The sequence below is a fragment of the Haemaphysalis longicornis genome, unplaced genomic scaffold (assembly GCF_048455015.1).
Source record: "Haemaphysalis longicornis isolate Haplotype H1 unplaced genomic scaffold, Haemaphysalis longicornis Haplotype H1 scaffold_5, whole genome shotgun sequence".
Classification (NCBI taxonomy): Eukaryota; Metazoa; Arthropoda; class Arachnida; order Ixodida; family Ixodidae; genus Haemaphysalis; species Haemaphysalis longicornis.
In genome coordinates, this window is record NW_027526385.1 from 11,717,039 (window position 1) to 11,736,632 (window position 19,594).

Genomic DNA, 19,594 nt, shown 5'->3' on the forward strand with positions numbered 1-19,594 from the left:
TTTTGTATACGTGTTTTTCTTTAATATCTGACGTAAACAGACGTTTTTGAACAGACGCGTTTGGTTATTTTCGGTTTCAGCTGACGTCAGTCGCATTTAGAAGTATCCAAGCCGATTCCGAATCCGCCCACAGTCATTCGTGAGCTGCTTCGCTTGCATGTCATGTCACGGCGTGGTTCTGTGTTGCGTAAAATCGGACAATGTGAAGCCGTGCCGGCGCAACACTTAGTAATACCTGACGGGCGGACTCCCTAGAGGGGAATTTGAGAGCTTTGAGAGCCCCGTCCGTTTGTTTACGTGCCTGTTCAACAGCTGTCGCAACAGCGGCACGTGCCGAAGTGGCCATGTCAACGCCGTCGATACTGAGAAAGCGCGGTTCTCCCGCCGTGTCGCACGATAATCGTGTGGCATTCAAGCTGCCGACGGCCGACGAGATCGACGTCGAGATGGCTTTCCGAGAGGCCGGCAAGCTGAACTCCATGGAAAGCAACTACAGGCATCTCATCGCGGCGCTTAGGAACAACGACACCGAAGTAAGTGCAAAGCGGCTTTGCCGGCCAGCTGGTGGGCCGGAACTTGCCGAGGCATGCTTACCGGCGCCCGCTTATCATAAGGCCTTGAAGTGTCCTTTGCAGTCATTGTCGGCAATAATCGGGCTAGATTAGTGTAAACATCGTTGATGTGTAAGCAAACAACAAAAGGCAACAAGTAGGCGCCCACACGTACCCGACATAGAAAAGAATGGTGCCGCAGCCTCAACCTTGGGCAAAACTGTAGTGAATTGCGTTTTGTTTAGGGGAAAAATTCAAGTATAGCCGAATCGAAAATGACCTTATAGGTATCATTTAGAGCCATGTTAAACCTAGACTGGGTCCAGTTAACCCAGATATTTCCGCTCTAACGCCGATGTGTAATTTTGGCATGTGCTGGAAACTTAACAAAACATTCCCAAGAAGTGTGTTTTGGCATGGTGAGTTTTGTGTATGGTGTGTTACTGCTTTTTTAAATGGCTGCGTGCGTGCAAACCGTTTCATAAACATTTTTTTTTTTCGTCACAAGACGCTGTTTACTTGATGTCAACCTTTAACTCCTGTTCCTTCTGTTTGCAATGCACCTCAGGATGAAGCTCTGGTGAAACTGCTGAAGCGCATCAAGAACTACGCTCCACTCATTGAGAGGCACAACGATGAAGCGTTGGAGAGTGTTCTGGTAAGTATGTGTGGCAGTCGTAATGATGATGATGACGACCTGTGGCCATAACCCATTTAACCCAACAGTCATCGGGTGTTCTCCAGCAGCAATGCCAAGGCCGTATAAAGCTCTGTCACTCGCTTAAAAAACATCTCACTGTTGTGTTTGTGTAACCACACAAACACTCATTTGTTGAGCTCTGGTTAGCCAGGGGTTTATACACCCCCCCCCCCCCCCTAACACCCCCCCAGAAGGACTTCGACACCCCCCCAAAAAGATTCCACAACCACAAGCACCCTGCCTATGGATTTATACAACACCCCCCCAAAAGCGAAATTCTGCATAAGCCCCAGGTTAGCTTTCCGGGTTGGTAGCTGTGGGTGTAGCTTTATTAATGGTGCACTTGGCTGTCCATTGCTGCCTTTCTGCAATGTGTGCAGCAATACTGCTGCTGAGTTGATGGGCACTGAAGCAATTTTTCAGCCTTCTCTCGCTTGTTTTTGTTTATCAGTGCACTGCAAGACTTGCTACAGTCACGTTTGCATGCAAAGAATGCCTTTACGACATGTCCAAAAACTTTACCATCATTTCCTAAAGAAAGTTCAGAGTAGCACGAAATATTTCTGACGTCAAAACTGTGTCAAAAGTGTATCCAACCGATCGGCAAACCTTCAACGACCCAAATCGCAAACGGAGAACAAACCCATGCGATGATTTTTTACGCGCTAAGTAAATGCATCTACCACGCATACCGCGTGGTTTGCGCAAACCACGCATACCGATGTGTGGTTTATGAAATAAAGGTATACTATAATACTCCTTCGTCATGATCTATTCATTAATGGTGTTACCTAGAATCGTCCCTTTTTCGCAATTTTCTGATAACCAATTCGACACAATGGGAGCCCGGTTTCACGCATGCGCCAAGTGTCCAGAGACCTTTATCAGAGCTTTTCGGTCGACCAACTGGTCTACGGGGATGTGCGTTAGCTTTCTGAAAGGACGCCATCGGTCCTACTTACAATGCTTTTTCTTTACAAACAATTTGGGCTTTGTTGCATGCATGAACGCCAACAGGAGGTTTCCAATGCCTTGGTTTAGTGGCATGGAACAAAACGACTGCTGAGCCATTTTGTTATTTGGGTCGACCCCCTTTACTGTCCCTCAAATCCCACAGCTGGCCCAACTCCACATTTCTTCTTTCCCCTAATTTAAACCAGCAAGGCTTCTGCATGAGTTTGTTTCCTTGTGATTTTTTTCACTTCTCCGCATTGCCCAAGTTCCATCCCCAAATGTTACGCCTACCACATTTGTTTTAGTGATAAAAAAATCTACTTTAATGACACATTGTACAAAATTACCTGGACAAAAAAGAAAATTGGATATCATATCCTGCACTCCCAAAGTATATTTGGCATTCATGGGAGGGGATTGATAAGTTTGTATGTTAGTTACAAGGGGGGAAGTGCACTGCTGCCAAGCTTAAAAGGGATGAAAAGAAGCGCATTGAAAGCAAATGCAAGCCTCAAAGCAAATGATAAAAGACGTGCATTTGCAGCCGCTGTGCTGCTGTCATTGATGCTACCCGCTGAATCAAAGTTTGCCGCTTTCGTTGCGCCTGCTTTGTTATTGCAAACTAAGCGCAGCAATCTAAAGATTGAAAAAGTCATTCCATTGATATTAACTATAGTACACTTGGGACTGCAGCTGTTTTGTACAAACTAATCTGGATCATACTAACCCACTTGTACCTCCAACACAATGTCCTGTCTTCTTTTGACCTGCTGCGGTGGCTCAGTGGCTAAGGCGTTGCGCTGCTGAGCACGAGGACGCGGGTTCGATTCCCGGCCGCGGCGGCCGCTTTTCTGATGGAGGCGAAAAGCAACAACGCCCGTGTGTACGAGATTTCAATGGACGTTAAAGATCCCCAGGTGGTCAAAATTAATCTGGAGCCCTCCACCACGGCGTGCCTCATTGCCTGCGTTGTGTCGGTGCGTTAAACCCTACAATGAATCAGTGTTTTCTTTTGCCCTTTCAGAAAATCCACCTGCTGAAGAGAGGCGTGGATGTGATCGACGCGTTCTCTCACCTCGCCTGCGACATGGTGTGCATCCACCCCCTGTTTCTGCGCAACATCGTGGTGGCACTGACCAACACCTTCATGTCGCCAGGTGGGTTGTGCCAAGAGCGTTTGTTGCCACCTCACGCCGCCAAACACCTTCACAGCTTCAAGACGTGAACATGGTAACCGTCTGAACAGAGTTGCATCATGGCAGCTGGCTTGCATGGAAGCCGTCTAACTTTATTTTTACCAAACTGGCAACACCGCTTCCGCTCTCTGAGTACCCAAAGTCACTAACGATAATCAACAGTTACTCTGACTAGTCAGTGAGTGGAAGTGGTTTGACTGGTTGGGTAAAAATAAGCTGCCATGATGCAACTCTGTTTAGACGATTGCCACGAACATTGGGGAATTCTATCTTGTGATTCCGTTGCTGACGACGGAAGTTGTGCTTTTTTGCAAGCTTTGCTTACAACTGATTGAGCATAAACTGCCATGTACTGTAGGAGTAATGCTGTTGGCCATGGAATTTGCTGTGACTGCTTTGTCACTTTGTTTTCATGGCTGTTCTCTGAGACATTTTTCATTTTTGATAACCATTGTTATATTCACCATAAAGATTTTCTGTGTTGCAGCCAGTGACAAGTGACATTCTGTAACGAAATAACTTTGTTTTTTTACGTTGACGCCTGGTAGCTGGCTGCTAGGCAAAGAGGAAGCAGGAAGAATCATTGTTGGGCATGAATACTGAACGATTAAAAAGGGTAATCTACTGTCCATGCATGCAGATTAGAGCAGGCAGAAAGCGAAGGATGCACATATGCGTATACAAAATACAGTGCAAAAATGATAGAGTGAGCAAGTGGAGAGCAGCAGGTACATCTATCTTCTGTCCTATGTTCATCCTCAGGTTCTTTCTTGACTTTTTTCAGTAAATAGAACGAGGAAATAAAAAAATACTGGCTGCACTGTTGGGTTTCAAAAGTATTATCATTAATAAGTCGAGTATGTTTGGCAATTTTCAACTCGGCTTCTCATTGCCGGCAGTATTCGGAGCACTTTTGGTAGCTTTGTGAACACGCAAAAAGGGTGGCTGCTTCCGAAAGCTCTTTTTGCTAGTTTTTATCTGTGTTACACGTCATGCACGTGCAGTTGAGTCTGTGAGAACATTTCATCAATGCATTTGTTATGCTATTTGCACCCAGAGGAAGCGAGCACTTTCTTTTTTAATGTTGATGCACATAGAGCTCTGCTGCTCTTGTTTCTCCCTTGTTCTCGCCTTGTTGGTGGGGAGGCTGATAGTCGCGTTCACCTCCCGCCTTTGCAGAGGCCACGTCCCGAGAGACAGAACGGCGAGAAGAGAAGCTGGAGAGGCTGCACAAGCTGTTCCAGCAGCTCTTCAAGCTGGTGCCAACGTAAGTTCACACCCTGGCTCTGCAGTTGCACCCTCCAGGTTTTGACGCAGGAGTCGTTACGCAGAGGTGTTTTGGTATCCTATTTCTTAAAGGGACACTGAAGTGATTTGTAAACATTGCGGGATTACTAGCGCAAATTGTAGTCCGGAGTCCGTAGGCATTGTTTCGACCACTCTGGCCGCGTTTAAGCGAATTTATTTAGTAGAAAAATCAATTCGAAAATGTTGTCCTCCTCTCTTTACGCTTGCCCATTTTCTGGCGTTTTCGTGTGACGTCAGCAGGAGATGAGCTGGAAAATGGCTGCGCTAATGCACGGTTCGCCGACCTACCGATCGAGTCAGTCGGCCCAGCGTTTCGTCCGCCGGCCGCCGACGGGTCGTCGCTATTCGCTCGCTCAATTGAAACTAAGCCACAACACCTTTGTGAATAAAAGAATGTGCCTTTCCTTACTTTGTTAGTTTGTACACTGTGTCAAACTCAGAGTCCGGGTCGCTCCACACAAGCGCTGCACAAGTGCACATGCGACGCTTCGCTGACTTTACGCTAGTAGGAAAATCTAAGGCCAATTGAAGGCGGGAGAAGAGTCTGTGAAGTCAATATAGGTACTGAGAAAATAAAATCAACTGCAACTTTTACCGCACAGCGCAAAACTAGGGAGCAGGAAGCACTTTTTGCGCTGGGTAAACAAGCACAGCGGTCAGCAGCACGACCGCACAACTGCGAACGCTTTTCCGTCAAAGAAATGCAATTGCTAGACATGAGATATTGTGGAAGTTTGGGGGACACTTACTGCAGGAGTGATATAAAACAAATAGTCGCATAAAGTACTTAAAATGCTTAAAATAAATAAAAGTGTAAACTGGTCATACATTATAAACCTTATATATCCAAACCGGCCAGCGCCGGCTCGTGGCCTAGTGGTCTGAGGCGGTGGAATGTCTGTTTTGAAAGTCGCAAGTTTGAATCCCCGAGGGTACATGTTTTTTTTTTTTTTTGAAAGTTGATTTTTTCGTATGCGGCCGATGTTTTCTGAACTGAGTTCACCATTTTTGGACCGTAACGTTCACTGCTCCACGAGCGAGATCGCAGAACGCGCGCATACTGACAATGACGCGCTAGCGAGTTCTCGTTGGCGTGCTGTTGCCACAAGCACCGACTGCTTGCGGGCAGTGGGCCCAGGCCTGAATCAGCACACCCTTGGCCTGGTGCGAACTAGCTTTTTACGAACAGACATGAGTGAGGCAAGCTCCGAATATGCGGGAAAAGCGCATGGCATTTGAGAGTCTGTGGTGACGCGGAGGGCGTTCATCCACTGCGTAGGCCTCGTCTAGTGATTTCTACGATTCCAAGCCGCCCTGGGAGGTTTATCTTAGACATTTGACAGCCGACAACATGGCAGAAGCGCGGTACGGCGACAACTGAGATATCGTAAATGCCCATCCAACAACGCCATCAGATGTCAAGCATGTTGTTTTACAGAAACAAAACCGGAAGCGAAACTTGTTTGATTGGTAACCTTGGGCATCGTCCAATCACGGTGCCCCCCCCTCCTGACATCACAGCCTTTAGTTGGTGCGGCCGCCGCAAACCGCGCATAGTAGTTTTTCTTCTTTCGCGCTTTGTAAAATAATTACCGATTTGTCAACTGGATAAACGATGAATAGTGTGTTAATTTGAGCCAGTCTACACAGTGCAAGCAAAAACGGGAGCTTGACAAATTCACTTCAGTGTCCCTTTAAATGTTTCAGGGGCTGGGTCTGTTGGCGTCTCCTGTCATCGTCGTGATCGTTGGCTCTTGTAGTCACAATACTAAAACACCGGGACACTCGTTCACGCCTTGCGCTAGGAAAAGGAGGGGGGAATAAACTTTTATTGTGCACACCACGATGTGCTCAGCCTCCAAAGTCAAGGAGGCCGCAAGTCCGAGCTGCGTCCAGAGCTCGTTGCACCAGGCCTTGCTGTCGCTCAGGTGCTGAGCTGGTCAGCTCGGACTCCCACGGCTCAGGGTTGGGGGATGGGATGGGGTTAGGGTGGTGACTGGTGAGGACAAGAGAAAACAAGGTGGTAAGTGGTGAGAGGTATGTGACAGTGCGGGCAGTTGTAGGGGAAAAGGGACGGCGACATGTGGTGCAGGATGGGGTGATTATAGAAGGTTTCAGTTTGCAGGCGGCGGTAAAGGGTGGCGTGGTGTGTTGGGAGGGAGGGGTGGGGCGGGGGCTATATTCTTCGTGTGTGCCTGTAGTGGGACAGTATGGAACAGAAGGTGGAATCTAGAATGTAACACGTACTAAAAAAAACAGCGGGACACTCGTTCACGCCTCGCGCCAGAGAGCTTAGTGCTTCAAAGACATGAGACCTTTACAGCAACGCTGTATACCTCTGCCCCCCAACAGTTTCATCTCCGTTGGCAAAAAGGCCTAGGCGTCAAGAATACACTTTTACGCAGCATTCTTTGCCCCTTCCCAGTTTTCACGTTAGTGGAGATGGCCTGGGATTTTTGTATTTTATGATAGTGGCATGAAAATTCTTGCAGCCTCCCTCATTTTTTCCTACTGCCACCACAGCAATGGCGTTCACTGTAGCATTTCTTATAATTACACTGTGACTGCAATAACATGATATACTTGACAGGGTGATGCAGTGCTTTGCAGTGTGCCATTAGCGGGGCAATTGAATTCTGTTGCTTGTTGGTCCTCTTATGTTGGTACTAGCTCTTATGAGCCTGAAATTTTGCTCACTAAACTGATACCACATATAATTGCGTTTGCCACCTCATGGGGCCCACTTTTTTTACCCTTCTTTTGGGAGCTGGATGTCGTGAGGCTTGGTCCTGTCCTGTGCAGTGCTCAGCGTAGGGCTTCGAACACCCTTTCGGGCAGTTTTCTCGCTGTCGTTCGAAATTCCCGAGACGAAACTCTCATCTCCCCTGCCCCCTCCCTCCTTGCCCTAGGGCGCCCCTGGTGCTGGTGGAGGTCCTGGCCGAGGTGTTCCCCTACATGAAGCGGGAGGGCCGGCAGCAGGCCTCCCTGGTGGCGCAGCTGCTGCGCGTGGCCACCTACATCCCCGACCACCGGCTGGACCTGCTCCAGCTGCTCACGCACAAGGCGCTCCAGATCGACGTGAGGAGCCTCCGTAGTACACCGGCAATAAGGCCAGGAGTGTACCAAACCTTGCCAGCTCGGTGTAAATGATGAGTTATCAGTGGTAATGATCAGTAAGGCAGACAGAGGGTGGACGAAGATGGTTTAATGATTGATTAGTGACTGATGGTAACGATTGGTAAGGTAGGTAAAAGTGGGTGTGAATAAACATCAATATAATACCCGTGCCGAACGTATACGAAAAATGACATCAACTGTTTAAGGCCTTAAGACATGACATTATTTGTGCGGGTTGTGCTACACGCGAAAATGCAAAGGCATTAAATGTGTTAGGCATGATGGTGATAATAACCAAAAGAGAAATGCGCTCATAATTTCGAATTTTTGTAATGTAGAGAAAAACGTCTTACAAGGGTTAAAAATGTTTTTTTGTGAAAGAAAGCGTTACGAGAAAAAGTGTTTTCTAAAAAAATGGTGTGAGCCGTTTCTAAAAGCGGCTTCAGCAGGGGCCGTTGCCTGCCAGCGGTAGCGAAATCCGAAAAACTCAAAACGCCGAGTTACACAATGTTTTGCTTTTTGCCGCTGTTTCAATGAACTTCGTCTTAAGAACTTCACCACCAAGAGTGCACAAAAAAGGCACCCTATTTCGAAGTTGAGCTACATTTCCGCATCAACATGCTGGTGCTGAGGGTTTCATTGACTTCATTTGGTGCTCATCGCGCTCGATTGTAGGCAGATTTAAGGCGTTCGTGACGGCGAATGAGTTGTGCAGGACTCCTTAAGCCAACAATGACGTTAAAGCGAATGGCATGAGACTTTTACATGTGGTAGCAAATTAATGGCATTGAAACCGAAGGCATTAGGCACTTAATGTCATTTTTCATGTACGTGTGGCACGGGCCTAACACTGAGACAGTAAAATAGCGTGGCCGCTCAGCTGTCTGACTAAATAGTGCAACCAGAGCTGCCCCTTAGACAATGGACATGAATAAGTACTGCCAGGGTTTTGCCTTCAAGGCACTTGAGCAGATTTAAGTGCCCCAAGAAATTTTCTAAATCGGTTTTAATTAGATACAGGTGGTCAATAGTAAGTATTCCCTGATGCTGACACTTGAATGCACATTTCAGCTGCACTGTCCAAAGGACGAAATCAATGACGCCGAGCTCGAAGAGAACGATGACGAAGACGCCATGGAGAGCGACCTGTTTCCCATGGTATGAGCCTTGCAACTTTTATACAGTAGTACTTCTAGGAGCCTGCCTGTAAACCTAGCATGTCATTTGAAGAGTCTGCTGGTAACTCAAAACTTTCTGGGACTGACATTGCTGTGTCAATACTCATCTTTCTTTACAGTCGATATTCTCAAAAATCATGTTTTATTGCGGGGCACCTCTTTACAGGGACATTATTCGCCGAATCTACTCTTTTTATTCTTGTTTTACTTCCAGCGACATTTTGTAAACATTGACGTGTCGGTCTCGTTTCAGGAGAAAGAGGGAGACGCCGACCCCGAGCGAATGCAGCACCCGTTGGCCGACGTCCTGGACCAGGTGCTCAACGAGTTCTACCTCTTCTTTCAGCAGCAGTGCAACGTCAAAGGTGGGTTTCTTGTGTAGGGAAAAGGGCTGCTTAGAAAGTGCGCCAGAATTTGCGTAGTAATCGAACAGTACAAGTGAGTGGAGATATTCAGAGAGGAGGCTTGTAAGCGCATCTAGTACACCGTTTGAGAAGAGAGGAAGCTTTCACTCTCTAAAAGAGACAAAGAACCGCACAGCGCTGAAACAAAATTTCGCGTTCGGCCTCTAAGCCACTTGGGTCTCGCAAAACCCCGAGTGCGCCATTCTCGAAAGTGGCAGAGTAGCCTGTCCTGTGTGTTACCAAGCTAGTGCTCGTGACGGGAAACATCTCGAGGGCACTCGGCATTATGACTTTCCCTGCTGGTATGTGAGCAAACGTAAAGTGGCCATGCAGGCAAAACACAAGTTTGGCTCATTCGAAAGATTGCCTCGTCAGAATCATACTCGCTACTCTTTTAAAGTAAACTTTGCTCAAATAAGCTATATAATTGGGGAAAAATGAAATGGCCATGCAAGTCACTACAGTAGAATTTCAAAGATATGAATCTGGCGGAACCACGAAAAATATTTGTATCATCTGAAATTTGTATCAACCTACGGATCACCAAAAAAATTAAGCATGAACAAAAAAGTTTTCGTTTATTTCTCTTCTTACTTTCGCCTGAAGAAATCTGCGATGCTTTTCTGCTTTTTTTTGTTAACCTCCATGTCGCCAAGCAGTCCTTTCTCCAGAGTGCCTAAAACTTCGCTTTATCCCACCTGTTGTCCTGAAATTAAAAAGAGGGACGTTTAATCGGGCGCAGTTGCAGGGGAAGTTGTCAGCTGCACACTTCAGTTGTAAAATACGGCTTCTGACAATTTTCACTGAAGGTCACAGGTTTATGCTCCGAGGACATTGCGGGCTTCATCTTTTCGTTCGAGTACCTTGTATTTGGTGCGTGGTGCCGCTTCAGTTAAAAGGCACTCCACGTAGCCTGCAGCCAGGCTGAAGCTTAGAATAAGCCTTGGCCCTGCCTCGCAGGCGACGACCTGAGCAAGCTGGACTGGGAGAAGACGAAGGTGCTGTTCAAGGACTTCCTGGCCATCTTCGACAAGATCATCCTGCCCACGCACAAGTGCTGCCACCTGCAGTTCTTCCTCTTCTACCTGTGCAGCTACCGGCCCGTGGGTGGTCTCTCTCTCCCTCCCTCCCTCCCTGCTGTGGGCTGACCTCATTCAATCAGTCGAAAACTTCGTTGTCCCTTATTTTTAAAAACAACAGTGATTCATCCTTCTCGCTAATGTGGGGAGCAGAATGAGGATTGTAGTACCGTTGTTTGTCACACTGCTTTCTTCTTTCGGGCTTCCTCACTTACAGTGCCTTTCCTCTTTTCCCTTTCCGCCCCTTGCCAGGCTGCCCTGGGAGTGGCCTTCTTTGACTACCTCTGGAAGAAGGTGCAGAACCCGGCCACGTCGAGCGTCATCCGGCAGGCGTCGGCCTTCTACATTGGCAGCTTCCTGGCCAGGGCAAAGTTTGTGCCGCTCAGGTGAGCGCTGACGAGGGGGAAGATGGGAATGCAGAGCAGCGCTGACGAACGGGACACAACAGGGCAACACACATTGCGGTGTGTTGTCTTTTTGGGTCCCCTTTATTAGCGCCGTTTTGAATTGTGCTGAATGTGCACAAACTAGCCCTGATCTGCGTCTGAACACAGGAAAAAAATGACTGAAAGGCTTGTCGTTTGGAAACTCTGGGCTGCTGATTGTATTTGCTCGAGTGTGAGTCGACCTTCCCACACCACATGTCGGTGGGGGTGCTTCTGTGTGCTGGAACATGCAGGCGTTCTGTGTCGCCATCTCACTGCTGTGTCTCCAGTGCCTGTCTGAGGCGGCCGCTGTACTTGTTGTTAATAAGGGGTGTGTCAATTCATCGTCGTTGCTGTCTTCATGGTGCGCCTGCCTCTCCTCCCTCGCAGCACCGTGTGTGCCTCCCTCTCGCTGCTCTGCCAGTGGGCACACGCGTACGTGAGCTCCCTGAACGACGGCGGCTTCGGCTGCCAGCTGCAGCACGACGTGCGGCGGCACGGCACCTTCTACGCCGTCTGCCAGACAGTCTTCTACGTCTTCGCCTTCCACCACCGGAACATCGCCGAGGGGGACAAAGGTGGGGCTCCGTTTTCCGCTGGAATGCGTAGTTACGTGATTAAAAATTTTCCAACATCAGCAGTATCACGGAGACGGGTGCGTTGTGAGATTAATAAAATTCTGGGTAGTGTTGTGCTTAAGGGGACGTGCTCCTCGAAACAACTTTTTTTTTTATTAATGAAGTTAGGAGGCTGAAATTTTCGCAGCATGTAAAGATTGAGCTCCTCTTGTCATATACGTATGCAATCAGATTTCAAATATGGGCTCTGGTTGAAACTTCACGCAGCATGACGTGCACACAAATGGCTTTTTTGTGCACACTATTGTCTATAGTAAAAATTTTTACTGAAAGTTGTAAAGTAGCCTAGGTGGTTCCTTATGAACTGCAGAGTGCCGAAATCTACCTGAAAAAGCCGTATATTCATTTTCCTCACCACGAAAAAAGATGGCTGGTAGTGTGCATTTTCTTGTTCTGCATATTTTTGTTTTATGACTGTCAGTCGTATTGAAGGAGACAAATGGCATAATTAACAAGATTTCGGCACTCTACGTGTCATAATGAACATCTGTGCAAAATTTCATCGTGATACGACAACTTTAAGTGGGAAAATAAGTGTGCACAAACTCAGAAAACGGACAAAAACAACAAACTGAGAAAAACACAATTGAAAGTTTATTTCTGTGGCAGATTCAGAAATTCTTGCTCAAACAACATGAAACTTGGTGGGGATATAGTCTGAAATGCCCACATTGAGGTACTAAAACTAGAACGCTCCTGCTGCATAAGTTGCACCCTCACAGTTCTTGCGGCTGTAGTCCTCGGTACAGGACCGTTTCTCCAGGCTGCAGCGATGGGACCGCTGCAGCGATCCTCCGCTGGTCACTTGCACTGCTTAGTCTGACCAGTTCTTCTGAAGGAAAGATTCCGGTTCTTGGTAAACTTGCTCAAAGCTAGTGTAGCCCTTGTTGAACCCCAACACTGCGAGAGCGATGGCCATTCCACTACACTGAACTGCTGGTTGTACAGTAGCGTCCTGTGCCAGATGCGCAGTGCTGCTTCCGTTTCCATGGCATGGGATGAGCAGTCGACATTTTTTTCGCACACAGGGGCATGAAAGGCTTGCCACATTTCCTCCTCTTGCCCATCAAGCTTTTGGTGGCGCCTGCAACCTCTTTGACAGTAGTTAGACAGCGCCTCAAAATCTAGGCAAAGACCAGTGTCTAGAGAAATGGCAGTACCAACACTGTTGTGCCTCATCAAACATCACACTGACGTCAGTCTGACCAGTTTGCAACGCAGTTACTTGCCTTGCTTCAGCAAGGTTGTCAGAGACTACTTTTGTGGCCGCAACATGAACTTTCTTGGCAATGTTGTGGAACGTCTTTTGGTGCAGTGGTTTCGGTAGACCAAGAATGGCACAAAACCTGGACAGACAATTGTGTCCGATGCCAACCGCGCATGCAGCGAGTACCGCTTTCACATCGACGGCGAAACTATCACGGGGACTTCCAGTACAGAGTTGAAGGTTGCGGCCTCCGCGGCTGATGGCGGCAGCGCAATGCGACGAGTAGACAGAATAAGCCAGTGGCCACTCCTGCAGGGCACTCCACGTTTTTGCAATTGAGTTCCAGTACCGATGCGAGGCCCTTCCTCATGTTCGCGACCTCAGCTACGGCGAGTTCGCAGTTCCCGCACATCGCGCACACGGCGACACTCACAAGGTCACTCAGACCGTCGACTTTGCAGATAACTCCGCTTGAACCGCTCCCGTTGCCGGCTGTCTCCCCGCCTTGGAAGGCTGCGCATTCTTCTCCGATGCGCGTACAGAGCTGATATTGTTGCTGATAAAACCAGCCTCGCCTGGTTGAGCCGCGCTCGCAACGCTTGAAGGCGCGTAGCCGTTAGGCCTCGCCGTGCCGGCGTTGGCCGTAATCGTTGCAATGCTGCGCCGCTTGCACTTTCCCTTGTACGGGTGTGAAGTCTGGAACTTGCGGCGATTAAAGTCATGCTTCTCCTCACCTTTCATGATTAACAGCACACGATAAGGAAATAGAAAATATAGCGCGAAGTAGCGAACAGAACGACGGAGACGATGGCGGTCCTGATTTCGTGTCACGTGATTTAAATAGCCAGTTGGAGCTCTCAAAACAAGTGGGAAGAAATATTTATTTTTTATTTTTTACGCAGAGTTACGAAGCTGGCGAGCGGTTTGTTTGAGAGAAGAAGGCTTTGAAAGTGTCCCTGCAGCACTTAACCATCAGCTACTCGGAATGTATTTTGGGCTAAAGTTTATTATATCAGCAATGTCCCCCTACAAGAATAATGAAAATCCGTTCACTATCACCGAAACTACGCACGATGAAACCGCGCATAATTGTTCCCTTTCAGCTCAACCACGGACAACGCAACAAAAGCTGCACACTCTCTCCCGGAGAGGGAGGGGGGGGGGGGGGTGTCGCGGCGTCGTCTTCGTCGGCCTTCAATGTATCACAGGCCGGGGAGTTTTCTCCTTTTCTCTGTAACATGGAGGGGTCTATTTTCTGTCTGGTACCACAAAAAAGCAGGCACGCTTGCAAACACCCCTGCTCACAAGCGCACACTTAGGCTAGTAGGGCGTTTTTGAAGCAATAAATGTTTGTTGTCGAGTGGTCTGGTTGAAAGGGGAGTATTGAGTTTGTCTCTCTCGCTCCTTGTGCTCTCAAGTTGAGAACTAAAAGAAATGCGAAAACTGCATACAGGTTCAGGCATAGAAGAGATTGTTGCACAGCACCAACTACGGCGGATCGTCAGAGGAAATGCGAGAAATAAGCTGCGAAGTTGACCAGCGACCACCAATAAGACAGCCATGGCCACAGTGATGTCGTTTAGGCCATTCCAGGGGTGCATAATGAGGAAAATTAAAGCGAGCGCAGTTGGTTTTTCTACGTTGTTTTTCACAGCGATTTGCGTGCTCACTGCTTCATGTGCACGTGTAATATTTGGCTCAGGTATTCCTGGCAGCGTAATCTAAACGTCACACAGGTTTACTTGCACTGCTCAGAGTGTTGCAGGGCCCCTTTAAACCGTACATGGTGCTTCCATCTGGCAAAGTTTGTTGTGTGCTTTCTGGGTTGGAGTGAGCTAGTGCCAGGTAAGCTGATTCTGACTTGAATAAAAGCCATCGTAGTGATGAGGTAGGGCTGAGCGTATGCAGTATCTGCATTAGGTGGGACTTAAGGGAATACTCATCTGTGTCGCCTGTGTCGTCTATTCTCTTCTTTGTGTGTTGTTTCCGTTCGCGCTGACCACCATGAACTCGTCAGCCCCAATCTTTGATTGATTGATTGATTGTGGCGCTTAAGGGGGCTCACTGGTCTTAAACCAAAAAACTTTATTTTTGCAGTTATGATGATGAAAATTGGGGGGCACATGTAGTTTCTCATTCTTATTGTAGATATAAAATTTGTTTTCGAGTAAAATGATTATATTCAAATTTATTTGGCTTTTTATATTCAATTTTTGGCAGCCTTTGTAAAAAAACTGCTGGAGGGATGCAGCTAAACAGGGAACCAGTGAACTGTGCACAAATCAATAAGACTAACATTATCGTTCTATCTGGTCTGTAGCAGAAGTTGCGACCATTTGAAGTTTGGGCCTGGAAGGCAAAGCCGGTTTTTCTGGTTGCCACCTTTAAAGCCCAAACTTCAAATGGTCGCAACTTCTGCTACAGACCAGATAGAGCTATAATGTTAGTCCTATTGCACTCTTTGATTTGTGCACAGTTCACTGGTTCCCTGTTTAGCTGCATCCCTCCAGCAGTTTTTTTACAAAGGCTGTCAAAAAATTGAATATAAAAAGCCAAATAAATTTGAATATAATCATTTTACTCGAAAACAAATTTTATATCTACAATAAGAATGAGAAACTACATGTGCCCCCCAGTTTTCATCATCATAACTGCAAAAATAAAGTTTTTGATCAAAGACCCATGTGCCCCCTTAACAAGCCAAAGCTACCCCTGGGCAATGAGGCACACCTTAGCGGAGGGCTCCCAATCGATTTGAACCATCCAGGGTTCGGTAACGTGCGCCGAAATCTCAACCCATGAAAAGCGGCCGCCAAGATCGAACCCGCAGTCCTGGGCTCAGCCGCTGAGCCACTTCGGCGGGTATCAGTTCCAAGCACCTTGCCTGCTTCCCTTGTGCACAGGTCTGGAGTACCTGCGTAGCCTGAACCTGGAGGCCCTGGTGATGTGCCCGCTGAACCCACTGAAGGCGTGCCTGCCCGCAGTGGTGCAGCAGTTTGCCTCGATAGCGCGCCACTACCAGCTGGTGTACTGCTACAGCGTCATCGAGCGCAACCAGCGCTTTTGCCTGCCCACGGCTGCCAATGGCTCGGGGGACACCGGAGGCCCTGGGGATGTTGCGTTGGACGCCTTCTTCCCCTTTGACCCGTACCTGCTCAAACGGTGAGAGGGGAGGGGGAAAGATGTTACAGTGGTTCCTTGTGGCAGCTGTACTCTACTGCAAGAAATAGCTCATGCTGGGTACCACTTCGCCAAATAAAAATTGCTGCTGCACCAGTTGGCACATAGTATTTGCAATAAAAGCTAGTGCAGGACACTCCACCAAAGCTGCGAACCCCTGACTTGAACTAGCTTGCACCCATTTTGAAATGAGGTTGCGTGTAACACTTTTGTGACCGTGGAAAGACCATTTGTTTTTGGGTAGCCCAGGAAATATTTCTTGCCACAGAAAATTATTGATGCTAAAGTGTAAGGTATGAATTGATAGACAAATGATAGGTCTTTCCAACAGTAATAATTACAAACAACAGATTTATTGCGAATTTTATAAAAAAATTGTCAAAACAAAAAAGTAGCAGAAAGAAAAAAATTGATGGAAACATCAATGCACAGGGTACAGCACAAGGTACACAAAAAATTTTGAAATATACACTTTGAACTTGCGGCAACCTTCAACTTTGAACATGCAGTAATATTGCGCGTTATGCATTAGAGTGAACTACGACAAGGCGAGTCCCTAAAGTGCTCTGCACTTAAAAGGTGTGTTTTCATCATGATGAGGCAGTTGGTCAACAGGCTAATAATGCAGAAGTTAAGTGTCAGGCAAGAATGAGATTGCATGACGATTGCGTTTTGTGTGTGCTCAGTGTGCGAATGATGTGCCGCTGCAGCTTTTCGCTAAAACAGTGGATGGCTCATTATGCTGCAAAATTTCATTTTTTGTTTGGTGGCATGCCTGTTTTCAGCGTTTACTTATGCACGTCACAAGTGCAGGGGGAAAATCTCTTAATTTGGAAGTCTACGTTTTCACAAATCCATTCATTAGCATTCGGTCACATGTTACTCAGTCATAACTGACAATTAGCCCCCATCTAGGCAATCTCTGTTCTGTTTAGAAGCAAATTAAATAAGTGCTGGTTGTCTATGGGGCAGACACCTTTCTCAAATATGCAATTTATACAAATAAAAAGAATGCATAATTTGTTTGCAGAACACAAATAGCCAAGCATAATGGCAATGTTCGTGACGGCCGTACCTTGTGGTGACCGTTTTTCCACTTCTTTTCTTCTCCCCCATTTCAAACCACCTGCCCATCAAAGCACCGGCAAGTGGATCAACCCGCTGTACAGAAAGTTCGAGAAACCTGAAGAGGACGAGGATATCGACGAGGATCTTGAGGTTCGCATACTTTTCAGTATGCTTGAATGGCAAACTGGTGCACGCTTGTTTGTCTGCAGGGTGCCTCAAGGTGTTGCACTATGCCCGTCGCTTTTCTTTTGGGATGGGCGTGTGACATGCTGTGGGGAACTCCCTTCAACCCATTGGGAATGCACCTGCCGTATCTAGTCACCTAAGACATGCTCTTTTTACCCTCCCCCCACCCCACCCCTAATAAACAAAAAAAATGTTGCTTAATTGTGATGTCATGGTGTGCAAAGTAAGCATTTATACAAATCCAACTTTGCATGTCCTTGCACACAACGGGAACTTGTACTGCGAATTTCAATTCTGTGTGAAATGAAGTTGTGCAAATTGGTGGCCAGTGCCCTGTCTCGAATTCAGTTACAGCACTCATTTAAAGACATTCAACAGCCGGTTCCTACTGCGCAATAAGTAGCCACTCGAAAGATGGGAACGCATTGTTAAATTAATACATCTGAAAACTTCCTACGTGCGGGGTGGCGTACGCCTGCATCGAACAGACCCAATATCTACGTCATCCCTGCTGCCCATCTTTGTGTCCACTTTACATTTTTAAAGGGCAATAAAGACAATACACATTTGGTTCATTAAGAAGACTGCGTTGTCTTTGTAACACTGGTCCCAATTTTGTCATAAACTTCAAACAAATAAGCGAGTATTAAAGATTTTAAATTAAAAGATGTCTTTTGTGGCCGAAATGGTGCTTAGTGAGTTACCCAACGGTAGTTTTGTCCTAACTGGACGAAGTTGTATATTTTGCCTTCGTGGCCTCTTGAAGGATGTTGATAACCGATTGTGATTTGGTTTTTTTATTTTACGCCCCAGGATGATGATGAAGAAGAATCGGTGTGCAAGTCGCCGAAGTCTCCGAGCACGCTCGCAGAGATGTTCACCTACGGAGCATCACCAGGCTTCAAGCGCAGTGTACCATTCGCTCACTATAGATAGTAAAGCTAACTGGTTAGGCTAGGAAACCATTGTAACATACATTGCTGCCAGTGCACAAACAGCTGTAAACATAAGCTATTTTTTGTCTGCTTTGACGGGGAGATGTTTTTGGAACAGCCTGATGCAGTATAACTTATTTTGCACTCAAATGGAATTGCATAGAGGGAACTGTAAGTGCAGAGCTGTTGTTCCGTGTATTTTGTAAACTGAAGCACAACAACCTGTTACCTGTTTCCACTATTTATTTCTAAATGCTGCTGACCAATATGGGGGCCTGGAAATTATTGCAGCCCAAAATGAGGGGAGAAATAATGAAAAAAGAAAAGTTGTTTTGACTTGATGGAAAAAAGGACTTGGGAGAGCATTAGCACTGCCTGAAAGGCTATGTATGTTTGTGCAAATTAAGTCCTGATCATTAATGCACTTGGAATTGTTCACGGTCATTACCGAAAGTATGTCAGTGCTATTTGACAACTGTACAGCTCTTCCTGTCATTGGCACCGCTTCAATGCTGTAGTATAGAAATAATGAAAAATGCCAAAACCTGTACATTTTGAATCTGAAATAAAAACTGCAGCAGCGACTACAAGTGTCGTGTTTATTGCGAATTGCTATTTAACCCGCTTAAAAATTTGCCGTTTTGCTTCGTTGAATACATGCTGGCATTTCGCAAGAAGACGTCACGACTGCACATTCCTTTTTTTTGTGCTTAATTTTTGGCACCCGAAAGGGCTGGCCATAAATCATAAAGCTTGCTAGTTGGTGGTGCTTTAGGCCACGCTGCTCTCATTGTTCACTGCAGCTTTACGTTGTGCAGCTATGTAATGGGTTGTTTAAAGTGACCGTGAATATGGCATGGAAATGCCGACCTAAAAGATCGTTGTGGTTGAATCGCAAATAAAGTGAAGATTTATGCAAACTGCTCTCGAGTGAGCTAGATAATATTTACACGATTGCAGGTCGACCCCCCCACATTGTACATCAAACAAATAAAAAAGACAAGTGCATCCCACAACCACAATATATTTGTAACTTGACCTACAGCTCCTCGCTGGTATTTTCACTATTTCTGCTGCTGCTGTCCAGCGTGAGCCCAGTAATAGCAGAAAAAAAAAAGTACTGCGAATGAGCCTGGAATAACTACTATACGCAATAGGTAGAGCTGGAAAGCAAGTGCTGAGTTGCAACTATGCAGTTGCGTCCCCAATTTCTCATTTGGCTTGTCATCGCTGGCAGTACAAGTTTCAGCTTCAATTGTAGGTTGATACCCCCCCCAACTTCAGATATTCAAATTTGAAGAAGAGGGTTGACCTAAAAAAATCGTGTAAATGCGGTACAAATAATGGTGGTGACCCCTTGAGGCATTTTGCGCAGTTTTTTTAGCCTTGATAATCTCTGGTGCCCTGCAAAGGAGAGCAAAGCCGTGCTCCTTGACTTGCCCTAAACATTTATTGACCGCCGTGGATA

General features: G+C 46.8%; 1 protein-coding gene across 1 annotated transcript; it reads left to right on the plus strand.

The window, feature by feature from the left end:
- The first annotated feature begins 124 nt into the window (after positions 1 to 124).
- On the plus strand, positions 125 to 18,716 carry Tif-ia (RNA polymerase I-specific transcription initiation factor RRN3 homolog Tif-IA). The gene is made up of 13 exons (XM_077669895.1): positions 125 to 533; positions 1,120 to 1,209; positions 3,230 to 3,362; positions 4,581 to 4,668; positions 7,619 to 7,787; positions 8,898 to 8,984; positions 9,258 to 9,369; positions 10,369 to 10,511; positions 10,740 to 10,873; positions 11,303 to 11,490; positions 15,661 to 15,919; positions 17,077 to 17,155; positions 18,005 to 18,716. The coding sequence occupies exons 1-13, from the start codon at positions 345 to 347 to the stop codon at positions 18,125 to 18,127; spliced, it is 1,794 nt and encodes a 597-aa protein (XP_077526021.1). The 5' UTR covers positions 125 to 344; the 3' UTR covers positions 18,128 to 18,716.
- Positions 18,717 to 19,594: the final 878 nt, after the last annotated feature.